Raw genomic sequence first — 19,971 nt, forward strand, 5'->3', positions numbered from 1 at the left:
AATGAAATGTGCAGCAAAGTTCTCTGTGGTTTAGATGAGACAGTGTGGAGTGGAGTGGGTGGTGTGTGGATGTGGGGGTGAGGGGGGTAAATGTGATTCTAATTCAGTGGATCGCTGAACAGACCCTGAGAAAAAGTTGCGCATTGGACACGTATTTCTGTTCAGCTGAAGACAGAAGAAGAAAGCAGCAGCAATAAACATGACTCTGTTAAAGGTGGTCAAGCAGTAAGCAGATCCTCCAGGTCACCTTTGTGGGGAGGGGCTTCTGGGAGGAGACGCTGGGGAAAACCTGGACCTATCAGAGGGGTTAGGTATCCTCTCTGTCCTGGGAACAGCTTGAGATCTCCCAGAAGGTGGAGTGTGTCACTGGGAAGATGTAGGTCTGTTTCATTCATTTTGAAAACAGATGGATGGATGGATGGCTGCATGGATGGATGGCTGGATGGATGGATGGATGGCTGGATGGATGGATGGATGGATGGATGGATGGATGGCTGGCTGGCTGGATGGATGGATGGCTTGATGGATGGATGGATGGTGGGGTTACAGCATCTCTCCAGTTGTAAAGAGCTCTTTGACCTCAGTTAGGAGAAACAGAGGTTATGATCACCCAGAGGAAGACAATGTGTGTTTATACATCTGTGTGTTAGCAAAATATCTGATGAACCACTGCACTGCTGGTAACAATTTCTGAATTGGATCGACTCTAAAAGTTCAAGAAACTTGCAATGCCATGAAGAAAAAATAAATACAATACAGGAGGAAACAAAATTTGCACGCTTTTACGTTATTTTACATTTTGTTTTTTGTTGTTAGTGTATATCTTAGATCTTTTAGTGTACCATTTGTCGTTCGTTTGGTGTATATCTTAGTTTATATCTTAGATCCTTATTTACTGTTTCTTTTTATACTTTATATTTTTGCTATTGTCGGATGTAACTGGGACCCTGAGTAGGCCTTCACAATTTAGTTCCACCTCATGTACCACATAATGACAATAAAATTGACTTGAACTTTGTTCCTCATGTTGGTGTCCTTAATTTAAAAGCTGTGAGCTAAATTTGGGAATAGTTGCCAATTACCACGTGTGTTTGTTTACCTCTGGAAAAAGTCAAAGTAACTCACAAAAGGTAAATAATTACATCATCCTCGTTGGGAGCAAGAGGTCTGACAATTTTGGAGATTCACTCATAATTCCATTTCCATGTTCTTAATTGCCTGATTCTGCCATATTTGTTTACCTTCCCACATTTATGGAGGCAGCCATCTTGGATTTTAAACTAGCAACCCAGTGTTCGAAAGGAACTTTTCTGACACTTACTGTAGCTGTAGCCACACAACACAATGGAAATCAGTACCTCACTTATTTTTCATGTTATCATTACAAAAGTAGTTGATGAAGAAACTCTTTACTCTTTAAAATTAATTAAGCCCATTTTCTTAATTACTTTTTAAAGAACACTTTTTTCAGTTTATTACTATTTTTGTTACTTTGTATCTGTGTGTACTGTTGTCATGAAACTACTGCATAATGTCCAAGATGAACTTTATTTTCAAGGATTCAAGGTTCTTTATTTGTGATACACACCACATGCGATACATGTGGTGGAACGAAATTGTGTACACAGGGTCCCAGTTACATTCAACAAAAGTATAAAATGTAAAAGAAAAACAGTAATAAGAACTAAGACATAGGCGTCACAACCATTATATGTGAAGGGGACGTGTACCCCCCCCCCCCCCACACACACACACACATTTAAAAAAAACTTAATTTGGACCGCCTCACTTTTACCATGAGACATTAGTTCAGTCTGCGCTGTTTCTCTTTCTTAGTGAACAAATCCATTCCACTTGATTAATAGGAGAATACTCACACCACTAAAAGTCCACTCCAGGTTTTCCTGGTTACCTCCAACTCTCCAGCAGCCTGCAGTGTTTCTCCTCTGTGTCTCCTCCCTCGGCAGAGAACACTCACAGGTGGAGGAGGTGGAGACATCTCTGTGTTGCTCGCTCGCCAGCTTAGCAAACTTTGTGCAGGCAACAAAGTCCATGCTCAATAATCCAGGTACACAATCCAACATTTTTCAGTCAGGTCATCTGGACAGTTTCTTTTGTTGTGCTGAAACGTTTCGCCTTCAGTCCAGAAGGCTTCATCAGTCAAGGAAACACACAACAAAACTGATTCTTCCCCCAACATCTCACTCCAAAGTGGAACAAACCAGTTCTGCTTGTGATAAGATGGTCTCTTTGGTACGCACCCTCCTCAATTGCCGGCCCTCTTCCTTGTTGACAGTCTTGTCAAACTGGTTGAAAACAACAAAGTCCATGCTCAATAATCCAGGTATACAATCCAACATTTTTCAGTCAGGTCATCTGGACAGGCAGTTATTGACCAGGAGTGTTGATCATAAACATACAGAACCTTTCCAAAAAATTAGAATATCATGGAAAAGTTGTTTAACTTCCATAATTCCATTCAAAAAGTTCATCTTTAATAGATGATAGATTCAGGGCCCACAATTTAAATAATTTCTAGTATTTATTTGTTTATTTTTACATAATTTGGGCTTCCAGCTCATGAAGCCCACGAAAACAGGATTAAAAAAAATTAGAATAATGTGGAGAAATCAGCCCAAATGTTGCAGGGCATGAATGTTTTAAACTGAGTGTGACACACTAATCATCTACTAAACTCTAAGCACCTACCATACCATACCATACCAATTTATTTATATAGCACTTAAAACAGCAACAAGGCCAACCAAAGTGCTGTACAAAAGAACCAAACATGCACAGCAGACAGGAAAACATAAAATAGAAATACAGATACAAATAGCAGCAGAAGCTAACTAAAATGGCCAACAGAGTAGAGAACAGACCGGACCAAAACAAATCACACCGTGTTAAAGGCAAGCGAATAGAAGTGGGTCTTCAAGCGAGACTTAAAGACTGAGAGTGTGGGAGCCTGCCGGACACTCAGTGGCAACTCATTCCACAGTCGTGGACCTGCAACAGAGAAAGCCCTGTCACCTCTGAGCTTACGACGGGTTTCTGGGACTGAGAGAAGCATCTGGTCTGCTGACCTCAGAGAGCGCGGTGGGACATATGGCTGCAGAAGATCAGTGAGATAGGATGGGGCGGAACTGTTCAGTGATTTAAAAACATACATGAGAATTTTGAAATGGATCCGAAGGTGAATGGGTAGCCAGTGCAGGGAGGCCAAAACTGGCGTGATGTGCTCTCTATAGCCTGTACCAGTTAAAAATCGGGCTGCAGCATTTTGGACCAGTTGTAGACGAGCAATGGAGGACTGACTGATTCCAAACAGAAGTGAATTGCAGTAATCAAGCCTAGATGTTATGAAGGCGTGGATCACTGTCTCGAGGTTCTTTTTGTTGAGTATAGGCTTCAGCTTAGACAGCCGTCTCAGCTGAAAAAAACAGGATTTGACCATCATGTTTACGTGACTGTTGAGTTTTAAGGACGGGTCCATTATCACCCCCAGATTAGTCACCTTTTGTTTCTTTAGCGGGGCTAGAGAGAAAAGGTCAATGTCATGGTTCATGAGTGAGCCACTGGGATGGAACAGCATGAAGCTTAAGAAGTTTAAAGCCATCCAGTCCCGGATGTCAGCCAGGCAGTCAAGAAGAGGCTGAATAGAGCGTGTGCCTCTGTGCCTCAGGGGGAAGTAAATTTGGCAATCATCGGCATAGAAATGAAAGGGTATGTCGTGTTTGCGGAAGATAGCACCTAGTGGCAGCAGGTATAAAGAAAAGAGAAGGGGACCGAGGATGGACCCCTGCGGTACCCCCCACTGGAGTGCGGTCGATGCCGAACTAAAATCTTTGATATTGACACAGAAGGTTCTGTCAGAGAGGTAGGACCCAAACCATTTAAGGGCTGACCCTGTGATGCCCACCCACTGCTGCAGTCTAGAAATGAGGATATTGTGGTCGATGGTGTCAAAAGCAGATGTAAGGTCCAATAGGACAAGCAGCACAGAATCACCTGCGTCTGTGGATATGAAAATGTCATTAAAAACCTTCAGTAGAGCAGTTTCAGTGCTATGGAGAGATTTGAAGCCAGATTGGAATAACTCAAGGATAGCGTGATCCTCCAAAAACTGTTTCAACTGAGACTCCACAATTTTTTCCAGTAGTTTAGAGGTGAATGGGAGTCTGGAGACAGGCACAGGTTTCCCCAGGTGTTATTAAATTGCTTCAGTTTAGTTCAATTGTCTCAGTTCAGTTCAATATGGGGAAGACTGCAAACATAACTGGCCAGAAGACCATCACTGATACCCTCCATAGGATGGGTAAGCCACAAAAGTTCATAGCTAAGGAGGCTGGCTGTTCACAGAGTGCTATGTCCAAGCAAATCAATGGAAAGTCTAGTGGAAGGGCAAAATGTGTCAGGAGAAGATGCACCAGCAAAAGAGATGACCGTGGGCTTCAGCGGCTTATCAAACAGAGAAGATTCCAGAATCTGGCAGAGATCCAGAAAGGGTAGAATGAGGCGGGAGTCATAGCTTCAAAAACCACCATGTTCAAATGCATCTGGGAGATGGGCTACAACTGTCAGGTTCCTCGGGTCAAGTCACTTCTGAACCTGAGCCAACTCTTTTCCGATGAAAGTAAAGTGTGCCTTTCATTCAGAAATCAAGGTCTAAGTTTTTGGAGGAATAAGGGTCAGGAACAGAACCCATACTGGTTGAGGTCCAGTGTGAAATATCCACAGTCAGTCATGATTTGGGGTGCAACTTCCAGTGCCGGTATTGGTAAACTCTGCTTTCTTAAATCCATTGTCACTGCAACTGTCTACCATAATGTTTTAGAGGACTTCATGATTCCTTCTGCTGATGATCTGTATGGAGATGCAGATTTCATCTTCCAGCAGGACCTGGCTCCTGCCCATGCTGCCAGAAGCACCAAAACCTGGTTTGATGCCCATGCCACAGTGCTTGTGTAGCAGTAAGGGTTATTTAATAGTTAAAATTCGTTATGAATTTTATTTTGAAGGGGCACCACTCTCAGCTCTGAGAGAAACTCTGAAGGTCTGAAAATCAATTCAGATTGTTATTTAATTACCTCGAATTACCCTTTTACACCGTGAGTTCTTTTATATGAAGGATTCAGATGTCATAAGTAAAACACACGCTTTAATACAATTTTGTGATGTTTATTTGAATATACCTGATAAAACAACTGTTGGAAATTATTTCTGACACTTAAATGAAGGCTTTGTTCACAGCTGTGGTTAGAAGAAATTAAATGACCGTCAAAATTACTGGTTAGCATGGATTAACAGATCAATGGAATTATTCTATATGCTTAATCAAACCAGAAATAAGATGCAAAGTGGGACAATTTTGTTATTTCATCAGGGCAGATTAATTATGAAATTTTACTAAAAGAAATACGTTTTATCGTTCACTATTTAAAATTTGGTCTGAAATTTAAAGAAAAATAATTACTGAACTGAGTTAACTAATTTGGTTAAAAGGCTAATTTCTTGAACACCAGAGTCAACCGTCAGAGTACAGCTCAGCTTTTTCCTACCAGGATTCGTCTTCAAAGGCTGCCAGAAGATACCAGAGATTTGACTCTTTCTGCTCAGATGGTCTGCTGATGTAAAGTTGTAATACTCCACATCTCTGACCTCAGCACGATGAGTTGGTCCACTGACTCGAAAGGTCAGTCTGGAGCGTTCCTTGGAATCCTGGACAGCTGATGTTAACTCTGTGGTGAAAACTGCAGGTGCTTTGATCGCTGAAAAGGATTCTATCAAACTTTGCCCAAAGTTGAAGCTAATTTTCTCCTTGGAAGTCTTCTGAAGGTTGGGTCTTGGAGCTTGTATCTCCTCCTTCGGAGGGGTTCATCACTTCAATATCAATTCTCTTCTCCTCTCTCCTGTCTGTTTCTTCTACCTGTCCTGAGAGGTCTTCCTCTCCTAAACAAAATGACCCCACCTCTGATTTGAAAGAGGTGGTAGATTTGAACCAATCAAAAGGAAAGGGCTGAACTTTTATCTACTCAGTAAAGTATTATTTTAATCTGCTCTGTTGAAAAAGCCATCAAATAAAATCATTTAAGACACTTATCAACTTTAAATGAGGTTAAACAATACAAACACTTTGTCAACCTTATAAACAGAAAACAAGTTTGTAAACTTTTGACCTACACAGGTTATTGTCAGCTGTAAGGGAACGACAAGGCAGTTATTCAGCTACACCCAATTAAACACTTATTTCATTGCAAAAACAGTATTACTTCTTCTAAAACGTGAATAAAAAGTCTGTCCGTTTTCTTGCATGCTAGAAATGGGGCCTTAAGTGTCGAAGTTGGAATTCCTTTGAACAAAGGAGAAGCTCTCTGTTATTTATGATTGTTGAGGGGATAGTCCGAGGGAGGCTGGTACAAGTGAATACCAGGGCATCCTGAAGTGATCTGTGTTAACTCAAACGTCCATTTTGTGGGGTTCACAGAAAGGGTGTTCCAATATTATTCAGATTTATGGATCCTTGGGTTGTCTTACCAACCATAAAAGTTTTCTTTTGACACGTTCCCGAGTTAGAAATGCTGAAAACAAACTTTAAACTGTCCCAGGTTCTCAAGTGGGGGTGGGGTGGGATGTCTCAGTTGTTCAAAGGATGAAGAGTTTTTTTTCTATTTCAGAAACATCTTTACAGAATGAACTGCTCAGTCACAGAAATAAAAGGTCTGTTACAAAATGACATTCAGGGACGCAGGTATATCTCTACACTTGACTGGCCAGCCAACTCGCCGGACCTAAAACCCATTGAGAATTTATGGAATATTCTCAAGAAGAAAATGAAGGGCACCAGACCCAACAACAAAGAAGACCTGACTGCAAGCATCAAGGAAATCTGGACTTCCATAACTCCCAGTCAATGCCACAGGCTGATTGCCTCAATGCCACATCACATCGAGGCAGTGATTAAGGTAAAGGGATTCCCATACAACTATTGAAGATTGATCTAAAAAAGTTAAATCTGGTCCTCTGGACATTCCAAAAAACAAAACAAAACAAAAAAATTGTAGAAACATTTCTTCTTTCATCTGAAAGACTTCTTCAGTCTGAGGTGCTGTATTCAGCTCATTCTTATAAATAGCACCCTCTCACAGTGGATCAACCAGTTTGCTGTTGACAACCAAAACCAACTGCTCACATGCTCAAGAAGGACCATCAGCCTAACGATGGATCATTTGCACACTGATGGCTGTTTGCTATTTCTATCAGTGTGCTAATGATCCATCGTGTCTGTGCGCGTGCACAGACACATGCACCCCCCCCCCCCCCCCCACACACACACACACACACACACATTACAGATGCTTCTGACGCCCTGGATCTAAGATTTTATTTTTATTACTTTATTTTACCAGGAATAAATCCATTGCGATCATCAATCTCATTTACAAGGATGTCCTGGATCTGAACTAAGAAAAATGTTTACTAAATAATACACTGCACTAATAACATAAAAACAATATCTAAAAAAGTTAAATCTGGTCCTCTGGACATTCAAAAAAAACAAAAAAAAACAAAGCCACCCACCCACACAGACCAGTATTTGCAGTTTGACTCCCATCACCCTTTGGAGCACAAGTTAGGAGTCATCAGGACTCTGTACCACAGAGCAGACAGCATCCCCACTAACTCAGGAGCCAGGCAGAAGGAGAGATCCCACACAAAACAGGCTCTAGAGCAATGTGGATATCCTAACTGGGCCTTCCTGAAAGCAGAGAAGAAACCCAAACAGGACTCCAGTCAGCCATCAGGTGAAAAGGAGGAACCCAGACCCAGACCAGTGGTCATTCAGTATGTTGAGGGAGTATCAGAGAAACTGAGACGTTTATTTTCTAAACATAACGTCCCAGTGGCTTTTAAACCCCAAAATACATTACGGCAAAGACTGGTTCATCCCAAAGATCCAGTCCCCCGGCACAAACAGAGTAATGTTGTGTATGTAGTTCAGTGTCAGGAGGGCTGTGATCAGTCTTACATCGGGGAAACTAAACAGCCACTGGCCAAAAGGATGGTCCAGCACAGAAGATCAACATCATCAGGCCAGGACTCTGCGGTCTACACTCATCTCCAGGCCAGCGGTCACTCTTTCAGGGATGAAGATGTTCACATCCTGGACAGAGAGGAACGATGGTTTGAGAGAGGAGTAAAGGAGGCCATCTTTGTGAAAAGAAATCGTCCATCGTTAAACAGGGGTGGAGGCCTCCGGGTTCAACTGTCCCCCTCTTACAATGCTGTTATTGCTAGTATCACTCAGCCCTCTGTGAATAGTAAACAGCCATCAGTGTGCTAATGATCCATTGTTAGGCTGATGGTCCTTCTTGAGCATGTGATCAGCTGGTTTTGGTTGTCAGCACCAAACTGGTTGATCCACTCTGAGAAGGTGCTATTTAAGAGACTGAGCTGAATACAGCACCTCAGACTGAGGAAGTCTTTCGGATGAAAAACGAAACGTTTCTAATTTTTATTTTGTTTTGCTTTGTTTTGTTTTTGGAATGTCCAGAGGACCAGATTGAACTTTTTTAGATTTTTCTACCTGGATTATTGAGCATGCATCAGGATATATATTTATACATTTTTGTTTTAAAATAAGTACAACCTCCAGTAAATGAATATGTAAAAAAATATATATATATATTATGTCTCTTTTGCATTAAATGTTCTAAAATATTATTAATACAAGTGCATTTTCATTGTGATGCTCTCACAAACAGTAGAATCACGGATTTGTGTGCTGCTTAGTGCCACCAGTCAGACTTCATTTCCCACAAGTCCTTTCACCCAGAATCGCTTGCGTCATTAACAAACATGGCGGTTTAGTGTGCTGGTGCTTATGAGGTCCGCTACCTCTTTTGATTTTTCGATGCTTGCTAACTTGTTTACTTGACTAAGCAACATTGTCTCAAACAGGTATGCTGTTAAAATAATTTTACTCGTGTTCATTAAGTAAATGATCGTATCTGAGTGAACTTCTAAACATCCGTAATGCGGCTCTAACACCGGTAGAGACTGACTCAGTGTTGTTAGCTTTAGCCTAAGGTTTGTTTTTGTGTTGTCGCCTAGTCTTTTAATGAAGGTGTGGTGGTTTATTTAACGTCCATGCTCACTCGCTGTGTGTTTTACACACAGACAGCTGACATCCTCACCGTGACTTTGATCGATACATCTGAGCTTTGCAAGGCAGTGAATTACTATTAAACTACGTTGTGGTAACTTGTTGAAATTGCAAAAATAATTAATGTTTTATTTAGCAGGTGTGTGTTTAGAAAAAACGAAATTATGTTCATTCAACCTTTATACAGGTTAGTCTCATTGAGCATCGAGGACTCATTTACAAGAGACCTTTTTAAACAAACAACACATCTGAGGTACAAAAAAAAATCATATAAAATGAAAAGTAAATAGAAGAAATTATGTAAAAACGAAACAAAAACAGCTACATTGTAAAGCATGAAGTTAAAATTAGTATATTACTCCTTTTATTAGTTTTAGTAATGACATATTTGCAAAAGAAATCACGGAAAACTGAAACGAGAAAACTGCTAAAACCAGCTTTATTTTTTTGTTTGTATAACAAACAATACAATTCAGTTTTGAGTTAGTCAAAGCTTGACAGAGCCACTGCAGATGGACTAAATGTGACCCCTGAGACGACATCAATCGATGACTGTCAATAATGGTGACGTAGGTGCAGCAGAGCATGTGAGAGTATGATTAAATACACTACCTGGCCAAATAAAAAGTCACCACCTGGATTTAACTAAACAAATATGTATGAGCCTCGTATTGGATAATTACTGCATGGGCGATTATCTTTAATCTGCAACAAGTTATTTAATCCCAACTGGTGCAATGAGTTGCTTGTCATTTCTTAACCATGTCAGACACGTGGCGTGGTCGTGGAAAAGATGTCAGTCTGTTTGAGAAGGGTCAAATCATTGGCATCAAGCAGAGAAAACATCTAAGGAGATTGCAGAAACTACTAAAACTGGGTTAAGAACTGTCCCAACGCATTATTAAAAACTGGAAGGATAGTGGGGACCCATCGTCTTCGAGGAAGAAATGTGGCCAAAAAAAATCCTCATTGATCGTGATCAGTGATCACTTAAACGTTTTGTGAAATCAGATTGAAGAAAAACAACAGCAGCACTCAGGGCTATGGTTAATAGTGAAAGTAAGAGCATTTCCACACGCACAATGTGAAGAAACTCAAGGGACTGGGACTGAACAGCTGGGAAGCCTTAAGAAAACCACTAACCAGTGAGGCTAACTGGAAAAAAGGCTTCAGTTTGCTAGGGAACATAAAGATTGGACTGTGGAGCAATGGAAGAAGGTCATGTGGTCTGATGAGTCCAGATTTACCCTGTTCCAGAGTGACGGGTGCATCAGGGTAAGAAGAGGCAGGTGAAGTGATGCACCCATCATGTCTAGTGTCTAGTCATCAATGCAAGATCTTGGTGAAAAATTAATGCAACACTGGACGGAAATAGATCTTGTGACGTTGCAGAAGTTTATTGAAACAATGCCACAGCGAATGCATGATGTAATCAAAGCTAAAGGCGGTCCAACTAAATATTAGTGTGTGATGGTTTTTTTTTTTTTTCTCATGGTGACTTTGTTTCTGGCCAGGCAGTGTAAATGTCTCTTCCAGAAGTGGATGAAGACATGAGGGGATTAACTGCTCGGCCTTGAGATTCAATATCTTCAGCAGTGGATATTCCCTTTCTGGCAAAATAACACCCGTGTTGGCATGATGGGATGGTCATGGGATGTGAACATGATACTGTGAAATGTACTACATGATTAAGACATTTTCTTTATTAAACTTGCTCTTTTTATGGCAGTAAGACATAAAGACTCATAAAATCCTGTATTATAAACAAATAAATAGCAATAGTGCTAGGAAAAATGCATAAAGCCAAGCTGTATTTACGCCGAGTTTGGACAGTTAACACTTTACTGTAGCTCTCACGATGGAGACATTTTTGTCTGTGACAAGGGTAATGAAGTACTTAGCTCAACTGTTGGTACTGACATTTGTAATAACTTTTTTTAGAATGGCGACGTATCTTTGTAGTTTGACAAAAACTTCAAATTTATTTCATCATTTGACTTTAACATGTTCATGCAGCAACAAGACCCAAACAGCAAAGAAACAAAAGTCATGTCTGCTTTTTTTGTCATTGATCAAAGTAAATATGAAGTAAATAAGTTAGTGCTGTCATTTGTTTCTTTATCATTTCAACACATTTGTGACCGTTACTGCTAACAAAGGTGTTAAGGTGTCATTGGAGCATAGCTACATGAGGGTGAGTGAAATGTATCATCCCTTAAAAATTTCTACCATACTGCGTTGACACAAAGTCAAACCGGGCTCTTAAGTGGGAAGAACTTATGTGGTCAACCAGAAGGTAAATGGTAAAAGGACTGTTCTCCTATAGCACCTTTATATTTTATTAAGATACTCAAAGCTCTTTACAACAATCTGTGCCTCATTTACCCATTCATACAGTACTTTACTAGATCTATATAAAGAATAGTCAGTGCTTTCACATTCATGCATCAATGGGACATATCGGAGGCAATGAGGGGTTTCAGTGTCTTGCCCGGGGACACTTCAGCATGTGACTGCTGGAGGAATTGAACCTCCAACTGTGTATATATATATATATCTCCGAGGAGCTTTCTCAATTCAAAGAGCAGTGAGTGAGTGAGGGGTTCAGGTTATGAAGCTGAGATAAGACACACATACATATGTAGATTTGCCAATCTACATATGTATGTGTGTCTTATCTCACTCAGCCTTATAACCTGAACCCCTCACTCACTCTCTGCTCTTTTAATTGAGAAAGCTCCTCGGATGAGAAGCGAAACGTCTTCTGTTACAAATAAAGTCCACTTGTTTTTGCTGTGAGCGTTTTTGGATTTACCATGACCTGGATGACTGAGAATCTTCACCAGCATATGTCAGGACCTATGTTCCTGCAATGCAAAGACCACTGTGGGGTTTTAACATAGACTTCACAACCTCCATCCATCCATCCATTATCTTTACCCGTTTATTCCATTTTGGGTCACGGGGGTCGCCGGTGCCCATGTCCAGCAATCACTGTGCGAGAGGCGGTGTACACCCTGGACAGGTCGCAAGTCCATCACAGGGCCACATAGAGACAAACGAGACAAACAACCATTCACACTTTCACTCACACCTAGGGACAATTTAGAGTTACCAATCAGCCTAACATGCATGTTTTTGGTCTGTGGGAGGAAACCGGAGTACCCGGAGAAAACCCACGCATGCACGGAGAGAACATGCAAACTCCACCCAGAAGGCACCTGGACCGGGGTTTGAACCAGGGACCTGTTCGCTGAGAGGCAGCAGCTCTACCAGTTGCGCCACCGTGCTGCCTGACTTCACAACCTATATTTTTAAAATCAGTCCTCACCACCATTGACATAAAATAACTTTAGAAAACACAAGCAATAACTTGGCCTAAATTCTCATTTGCCTAGTTTGTGGCTAGTTGGTTCATATAAGTAAGGATTACATGACACATGCATTCTGTTGGCAACTGGCTGTGTCTCCCAATGTTCAGATGGACAAAGCAACGTTTTATTTTCAGCTGGTTGTCGTGTTGCCAGTTCATATTCAAATCTAGCTTTACATTTTTATTTTCAGGTCAAGATGTTTCGCCGGTCCAGATTTAGTGTTCGCCCTAATGTCAGTACTGTGGGCAGAACGACAGCTGGAACATCTCAGGAACCTCCAGCAGCAGCTAATCACGAGGTTAGCGAGAAGCCTAAAGAAGCAGGGGATGGTGCTGCAGCTGTGATCGATAAATCCAACGGGACACCGTCAGAAAACATCACAGCTTCAGGGTGAGTGGCAGATTTGTTGCAACATATTTTAAAAACTTTACTACTAGGGGTGTAACAAGATCTCACAATATTAAAATGTCACAAGAGTTCATGTTGAAATTAAAACTATCATGCAAAGCAATATTTAGCTGAGTCAACTTAACTACAATACTGCAAGTTGAAAAAGGCTCGTATTTATGTTTGAATATTTCCACTCAGTACGTCTGACAGCTTTAAGTTGAACAGTGATAGTAAAGGCATCGTTCTAAGGTCTGGAAAAAAAAAACGTATGGAAAATCGGGCGAGTTGATTTTGTAGCAAAAAATCCAAGAAGTTGAGATTTTGTTTCGGCATATATTTAATCTTTGAAGTTTCTTTTAAATATTGTCCTTGTCTTATTTTAAGATGTGAGGATATTGCTACACCCCAATCATTGCTGTTTTTGTTTTGTAAAAATCTAAAACTTTTTGTAATTGTGTAGAGATGGAAATGAACAGAATGGGGAAGGAACAAGCTCCTCGGCATCAGTCCAGAGAAGGAAGCGGTTTTCCATTAAGCCCAAAGTGACCCCTGGCCGCCCCCCTGCTCTCACTCGTACACCAAAGTCTCCTGTCAAAGCTGCCTGTGCAACTCCTGCTGATGTTTCTGGCTCAGACACTGAGAAGCCATCAACTTCCAGCAAAGCTGCAACAGCCACAGCTCCTCGAGGACTCCAGTCCCCAAGACGACGAAGACTCTATGAAGATGGCAAGCAGCTCAAAGTCCAGTCCGTACACCATCCGCCTGTATCTTCTGAAACGTCAGGAACTGTGACCATTTCTTCACCTAAAGACTCATCAGAACAAACCCATCTGCCAACAGCTGGCAGCAAACAAGCAGAAAACCCATCAGGCTGTCAGGTTAAAGAAGTTTCTCCCAGACTGCCAGAGAAAGTACCACCATCTCTACCAGATAAAGAAGCTACAGAGATGTCAGAAAAAGCCAAGACTCTGATATCATCCAAACATGTGGTGTCAATGACTCCATCAGCTCTCTCCTTGAGCCGACTTCTGAATGACCCGTCAGATGTACAAAGACTGATGAAAGCCCAGAAGCTCAGAGAGTTACTGAGGCATGAGCGATTCAAAGAAAAGGTTAGCTTGAATTAATTCATCTTCATTTTGCAAGAAATGTGAGTTTATCGTGTTATCTGAATAGAAATTGCAGAAATTTTACAATTTTATGTTGCAGAAATTCAAGAAAGCAAAAACTCGTCAAAAGGAATTTACTTTAGATCCCACCAAAATGACAATGAGAGACCTCATCCATTATCTCCCTTTGTCTAACCCCATGATGTAAGAAGCATCCTGCACTTTGGTCAAGCTTAAGACATTTTTTATCTCACATTCAGAGTGTTTTGGAATAATTATTAAGAAATGTTTTTTTTTCCAGGTCTAATTTAGAAGGCGTTGCTCAAGAAGATGAAACTGTGATCCCACCTTCACCGAGGAGAGAAAAGTATGTTGTATGTTTTTTTATGCTGAACGTCTTTATCAAAGTTAATTGTCCACCATCGAGGATCGAAGAGGGGACTTGGAAATGAGCTGGATAACTTGAGGGGAAAGAAATGAGCTACAGATTCTGTTTTGGTGTGTGGCTGAATTTCTATCAAAAATTGGGTTGCCACGTCAAAATACATTTATTAACCTTTATTTAACCAGGCTAATTTTACTGAGATTCCAGATCTTTTTGCAAGAGAGGCCTGGGCTGCCCCCGTATGTCTGTCTTATCTTGTGAGCTGGACGCCTTGAATAATAAGCAAGTTATTTTCTTCTATGCTGGTGTGTAACTTCATCTAGGCAGGTTGCCATTGAAAATTGGGTTGCCACGACAAAATCCAAGATGACCACCTCCATATGTGGGTGTGCAAGTGTGTGCACGTGTAAACGGGCCATCCCAATCATCTGAGGCAACTTTGCTCTCTACTTTTTATATTTCTTAAAAATAAAGTTTACTCTTTAGATTACTCAAAGATTAGAGCAGTCAAAGTTTAATTGGTAGCCAAGGCCACCATTGGCCACACCCGGGCTTCGCTATTACAGTAGTCCCTCATTTATTGCAAGGGTTTCTTACCCTGCCCCCCCGCGATGAGTGAAAAACCACGAAGTAGGGATACAGTAGTTCAAGTTCAAGTAAACTTTGTCATTACCATCTCATGTGGTACATGAGATGGAACAAAATTATGTACACAAGTAGTAGTAGTAGTACTATTAGTAGTAGTACTAGTAGTAGTGGTAGTGGTGGTGGTAAGTAGTAGTAAGTGGTGGTAGTAATAATAAGTAGTAGTAAGTAGTAGTAGTAGTAGTTTACTGTAGTAGTATTAAGTAGTAATTTATTTTAGTATTTACTGTAGTAGTTTTAAGTAGTAATTTATTTTAGTATATATATATATATATATATATACAGGTATATATATTAAGGCTTTAGAAACCCCACACTTGCAACGTTCTAAACTCTTAAACCTTCATCATTTTAATAACATACGTTACTAAATTTGACTTACTAGCTCTGCAGAACAGGAACAGCTCTGGTTCTGGTCCAACTCTGTTCTATTCCGACCCGGTTCGTTTCGCAGACTACCCTGCAGTGATGAAGCCCACAAATCAGTCCTCTAAACTCTTAAACCTACTAATTTTTACAACATATTTAGCTACTAAAATTTACTTACCAGGCTCTGCAGAACAACAGCGGCTCGGTTCCATCTGACCCGATAGATTCAAAAAGTCCCGGTGCAGCATGATGTAGCCCCAACCAGCTTGATGTATGCGCGTGCTGCTGCTCCAGGAGCAAGGCTGCCCAGGATTTAGTCCACCACCTCTGGCCTGGTCCGGACCAGCATCACGTGACCAGAACCAGGCTGAACCCCAGAGCCGTCTGTCCCCTGCAGCTCCCAGGTTCCGGGTCACACTGAGTCCAGATCAGCTGCAGCCCAGCTGCTCATCAGTGAAGATACAACTAGAAGGATGAGTTCAGCTCCAGAATTACTTGTGACCTTCCTGACAGTCCTGTGAGCTGATCTTTCCAGAACTTCTGACTTTGCTACAAAACATTCCCTCCGTTTGCAGAAAGCAGCGTTTGGAAGCGGTGTTGACTTCTGGGAAGAGAACTGATGGCTTCTGGGTAACATAGTTCTTTAGACTGACAAAACAGTGAAGGCTTAATGGGAAAAAAAATGGCAGCACATTTTTATTTATTTATGTTTTGAAAATATCATGTACAGTACTGTACGTCCACAAACCGCGATAGAGCGAGTCAGCGAAACTCTAATTGCGAAGTAGCGAGGGACTACCGTATGTCTGGTGGTGGATAAAATGGTTCCCTCCATTCTCCCTGATCCGTTACTCTGTGCTGCCTCAGACAAGCCAAAGAAACCTCCGTCTGTTCTTCTACACAACGTAACACCGGCCCATTGGAATAACTTGCACCAAAAACTTGACGGTTTTCTTTCATTGCCTTTTTCGATTCCAGTTCAGAAAATCACTCGTCTTAAAACCCACAAAGATTCACAATTCAAATCCCTCAGTGACGGGAACCATCAGCATTTAAATTTAGATTTAGTATTTAAACAATTTTTTAAAAACATAAATAAAATGAACTAAAGCAACACTGGACAAGTCAGCTGAAACTTGAGTTAAATATCTTTTAAACAGTTGACGCACAAGTTCATGGACCTCATGTTATGGGTCTCAATGCTTTTATTAAGTTATTTATTTAAATCTTGTCAATTAAGCATCAGTGGACGTGTACTTTTTTAAGTGGTAAATGGACTGTACTCGTATAGCAACTTTTATCTTATTAAGACACTCAAAGCTCTTTACAACACAATCTGTGCCTCATTCATACAGCTCTATACTAGATCTCTACAAAGATTAATCAGAGCTTTATCACATTCATACACCGATGGGATACACATCGGAGGCAACGAGGGGTTCAGTGTCTTTACCCAGGGACACTTCAACATGTGACTGCTGGTGGAATTGAACCCCCAACTCTCCCATTGGAGGATGACTGCTCTAACCACTCAGCCACAACTGCCCCCCCCCAAAAAAAACACAGCTGACTCACGACTCGATCCATGGCGCTTAATCCACAACCTATTTTTTTGTAGTCCTTGTAGTACTTTTTTGTAGTATTTAAAAAATAAAATAAAAATGTGAGTTATGTAAACAAAGTAAATAAGATTTAATGACAGGACAGCCTGAAAATGTGATACCTTTTTAAATCATTTTAAAAGTTTACCAAATGATTTTTTCACATCAATGCACTTTTGTGTGTCGTATCATTAATTTGATGTGTAAGGTCTCCAGAGAGGGCACAGCAAGCCGGAGTCCTTCCTGATCCAACAACTTTAAGGGAGGAGGAAGAGGGGGGAGATGCTGCGACTGAGGAAGAGCAGGATGAAGCCTTGATGGTTCCTCAGGTTAAAGTGGCAGAAGATGGCTCCCTGATCATTGATGAAGAAAGGTCAGCAGCACTTTCATTTTCATTGAACATTTTATTTTCACCCACCACTAAAAAACAGGCAGTGATGTTTCTGTGTATATGTGCGTGCACGTGCATGCATGTGTCTCCATGTGCGTGCTTGTTGCAGTAGCAAAATATTTTCTGAACCCCTGGAACGATTTTAATGAGTCTCTTGAATAATCTAGTAATCTACAACTGATTAACTTTAGGGGTCAGTCCAGTGCAAGATGCCTGTTACATCAAACCGACATTAAAAAAACCACAAGTGCCTACGTTTCTGTAAAATTGAGAGATATTGAACAAAAGCTTTTCATGGTTAGTAGCTTAGTCACACATGACACATACTTCCAGAGTTAACAATCAATTGACATCTTGCACTAGATTTTTTGTAAGCTTACACCAAAATGGCTTAAACACTGTTAACAATAAATAATCTTAATTTAAATGTGTCCTTGCAAAGTCATGAAGACCAGACAAATGCATTCATAAACATGATTGCACATTTTTCTGATAAGGTTTGTTGATGTGCTCCTAAATTAAAAATTGTGTGAATAATTTATGACCTGATGCAAGCTACAAGCCTTTGTTTACCTATGGAAACAGGTGAAGTGATGAAAAACAGACCAAATTGTAAATTTACTGCTTGTATTTGTTTACCTACACAAAATACAACCAACCTAAGTTTCTAGTAGTTTTGTAGTGGACCACCAAACTACCAAAGTAAACTATTTCAAACTACATCCATTTAATCAGAGTCAGAGTTTCTTTATTGTCATTCGCACCTCATGTGGTACATGTGGTGGAGCGAAATTATGTACACAGGGTCCCAGTTACATCCAACAATAAAATGTATAAGAAAAACAGTAATGACATCTAAGATATGAACTAAGAAAAACATCAACTAAATATACACTAAGCACTCATAACATAAAACATTGAACATCAGCACAAACGTGAACAAGAGTCTGTGTGAGCGGATGTGCACGCATGAACACATCAACATTGAAACAGATCAGCAGCAACATGAAACAGATCAGCAGCAACATGATATGGTTTTTCACAGTGATTATTCTAGTTAGAGATTCATGAGTCTAACAGCCTCAGGGTAGAAGCTGTTCCTCAGTCTAGTGGTTCTACACTTAATGCTCCTTAACCTCCTTCCTGAGGGGAGTGGGGCAAAAAGTGTGTGTGCTGGGTGGGTAGGGTCCTTCATGATGCAGGTGGCCCTCTTCCTGCATCTGGAGGTGTAGATGTCTGTGATGGTGGGGAGACTGATTCCAACAGATTTCTGTGCAGCCTTCACCACTCTCTGCATTTATTACTGCTTGTATTTGTTTACCTACACAAAATACAACCAACCTAAGTTTCTAGTAGTTTTGTAGTGGACCACCAAACTACCAAAGTAAACTATTTCAAACACATTTATGGATAAGCTTTTTTACTTTGTTATAAATACCTTTTAAAATTCTGATGCATAAGGCGGCAGGTGATGTGGCATTTTAAGTTTAATGGTTTTGAGATGAGGACTTTCTTTGACTTGAACATATTGAGTGAACCTGCATTTCAGCCTAACGGTAGAAGTCCAGCGAGCCAAAGGACCAAATCCTGCACAGGACCGAGAACCCATCTTTGAACGGGGCTCCACCACAACTTACTCGAGTTTCAAGAAGGCACATTACGCAAAACCCTGGTCTATAGAAGGTAAATCTTATAAAAAATAATTAACATGCACTTTATAACAAAAAATATGACACTGTAACTTTAGTGCTTACATTTATGCCTTTTTTTTTTTTTTAATCAGAGACAGACATGTTCTTCCTGGCAGTTAGCATGGTAGGAACAGACTTTTCCATGATTTGTCAGCTGTTTCCACACAGAGCTCGATTAGAGATAAAGGTAAATGATTTCTAAAAATACACTTGTATTAGCAGAGCATGACAACAACAAAGTGACCAAAAAAAAATATTTTTAAATTTCTTTTTTTAAAATTTCAGAACAAATTCAAAAAGGAAGAGCGAGAAAATTCCTGGAGGATTGACAAGGCTTTCAGTAAGTTCATTTAACGTGACGTAATCTTTAATTTGATGATACATTGACAGGTGATTATTATTGTTGTTTTTTTTCTAGAAGAGAAGCGTAAACTGGACTTGGAATACTTTACAAAGCTGCTGGAGAAAGTTATGGAGTTTCAGAAAAACAAAAAGAAACTCAAGTCTCTTTCTAAGAAAAACGCCACCCAGAAGATCAGGACTAAGGCAAAGCGTAAGACTTCCTCCTGAATATTATTATTATTATCAGTGTTTCCTCTAGTTAACTTGCCATGGCGGGGTGCTCATCTCATCCATGATTTTTGTTGATGGGGGGACGGACACTTGTCTAAGCGCAGCGTGAACTAACAGTTTTTGAGTGGGGGCAGGGGGCGTTTAGCATGAGGGAAGAGGCAACATGAGTGCTTCCTTTAGCTTTTTAGCTAGAGAACCTGTATTTCTCGCTGCTAGCTTAGTGCTATGTCAGTGTGTGTGTGTGTGTGTGTGTGTGTGTGTGTGTGGGGGGGGGGGG

The 19,971-nt window shown here is 40.6% G+C and overlaps 1 protein-coding gene across 1 annotated transcript in view; it reads left to right on the forward strand.

Annotated features, from left to right (window-relative positions):
• The first annotated feature begins 8,852 nt into the window (after positions 1-8,852).
• The window catches only part of LOC119425041 (transcription factor TFIIIB component B'' homolog), a 23,547-nt gene continuing 12,428 nt past the window's right edge, over positions 8,853-19,971 (forward strand). Inside the window, exons 1-10 of the mRNA XM_037692567.1 lie at positions 8,853-8,961; positions 12,731-12,930; positions 13,391-14,042; positions 14,140-14,243; positions 14,341-14,406; positions 17,248-17,412; positions 18,980-19,113; positions 19,214-19,308; positions 19,407-19,461; positions 19,540-19,674. Of these exons, the coding sequence (XP_037548495.1) occupies positions 12,737-12,930; positions 13,391-14,042; positions 14,140-14,243; positions 14,341-14,406; positions 17,248-17,412; positions 18,980-19,113; positions 19,214-19,308; positions 19,407-19,461; positions 19,540-19,674 (1,600 nt within the window). The 5' untranslated portion in view covers positions 8,853-8,961; positions 12,731-12,736. The remainder of the gene's footprint in view (positions 8,962-12,730; positions 12,931-13,390; positions 14,043-14,139; positions 14,244-14,340; positions 14,407-17,247; positions 17,413-18,979; positions 19,114-19,213; positions 19,309-19,406; positions 19,462-19,539; positions 19,675-19,971) is intronic.

The sequence above is a fragment of the Nematolebias whitei genome, chromosome 18 (genome assembly GCF_014905685.2).
Source record: "Nematolebias whitei isolate Nwh7 chromosome 18, NemWhi1, whole genome shotgun sequence".
NCBI lineage: Eukaryota > Metazoa > Chordata > Actinopteri > Cyprinodontiformes > Rivulidae > Nematolebias > Nematolebias whitei.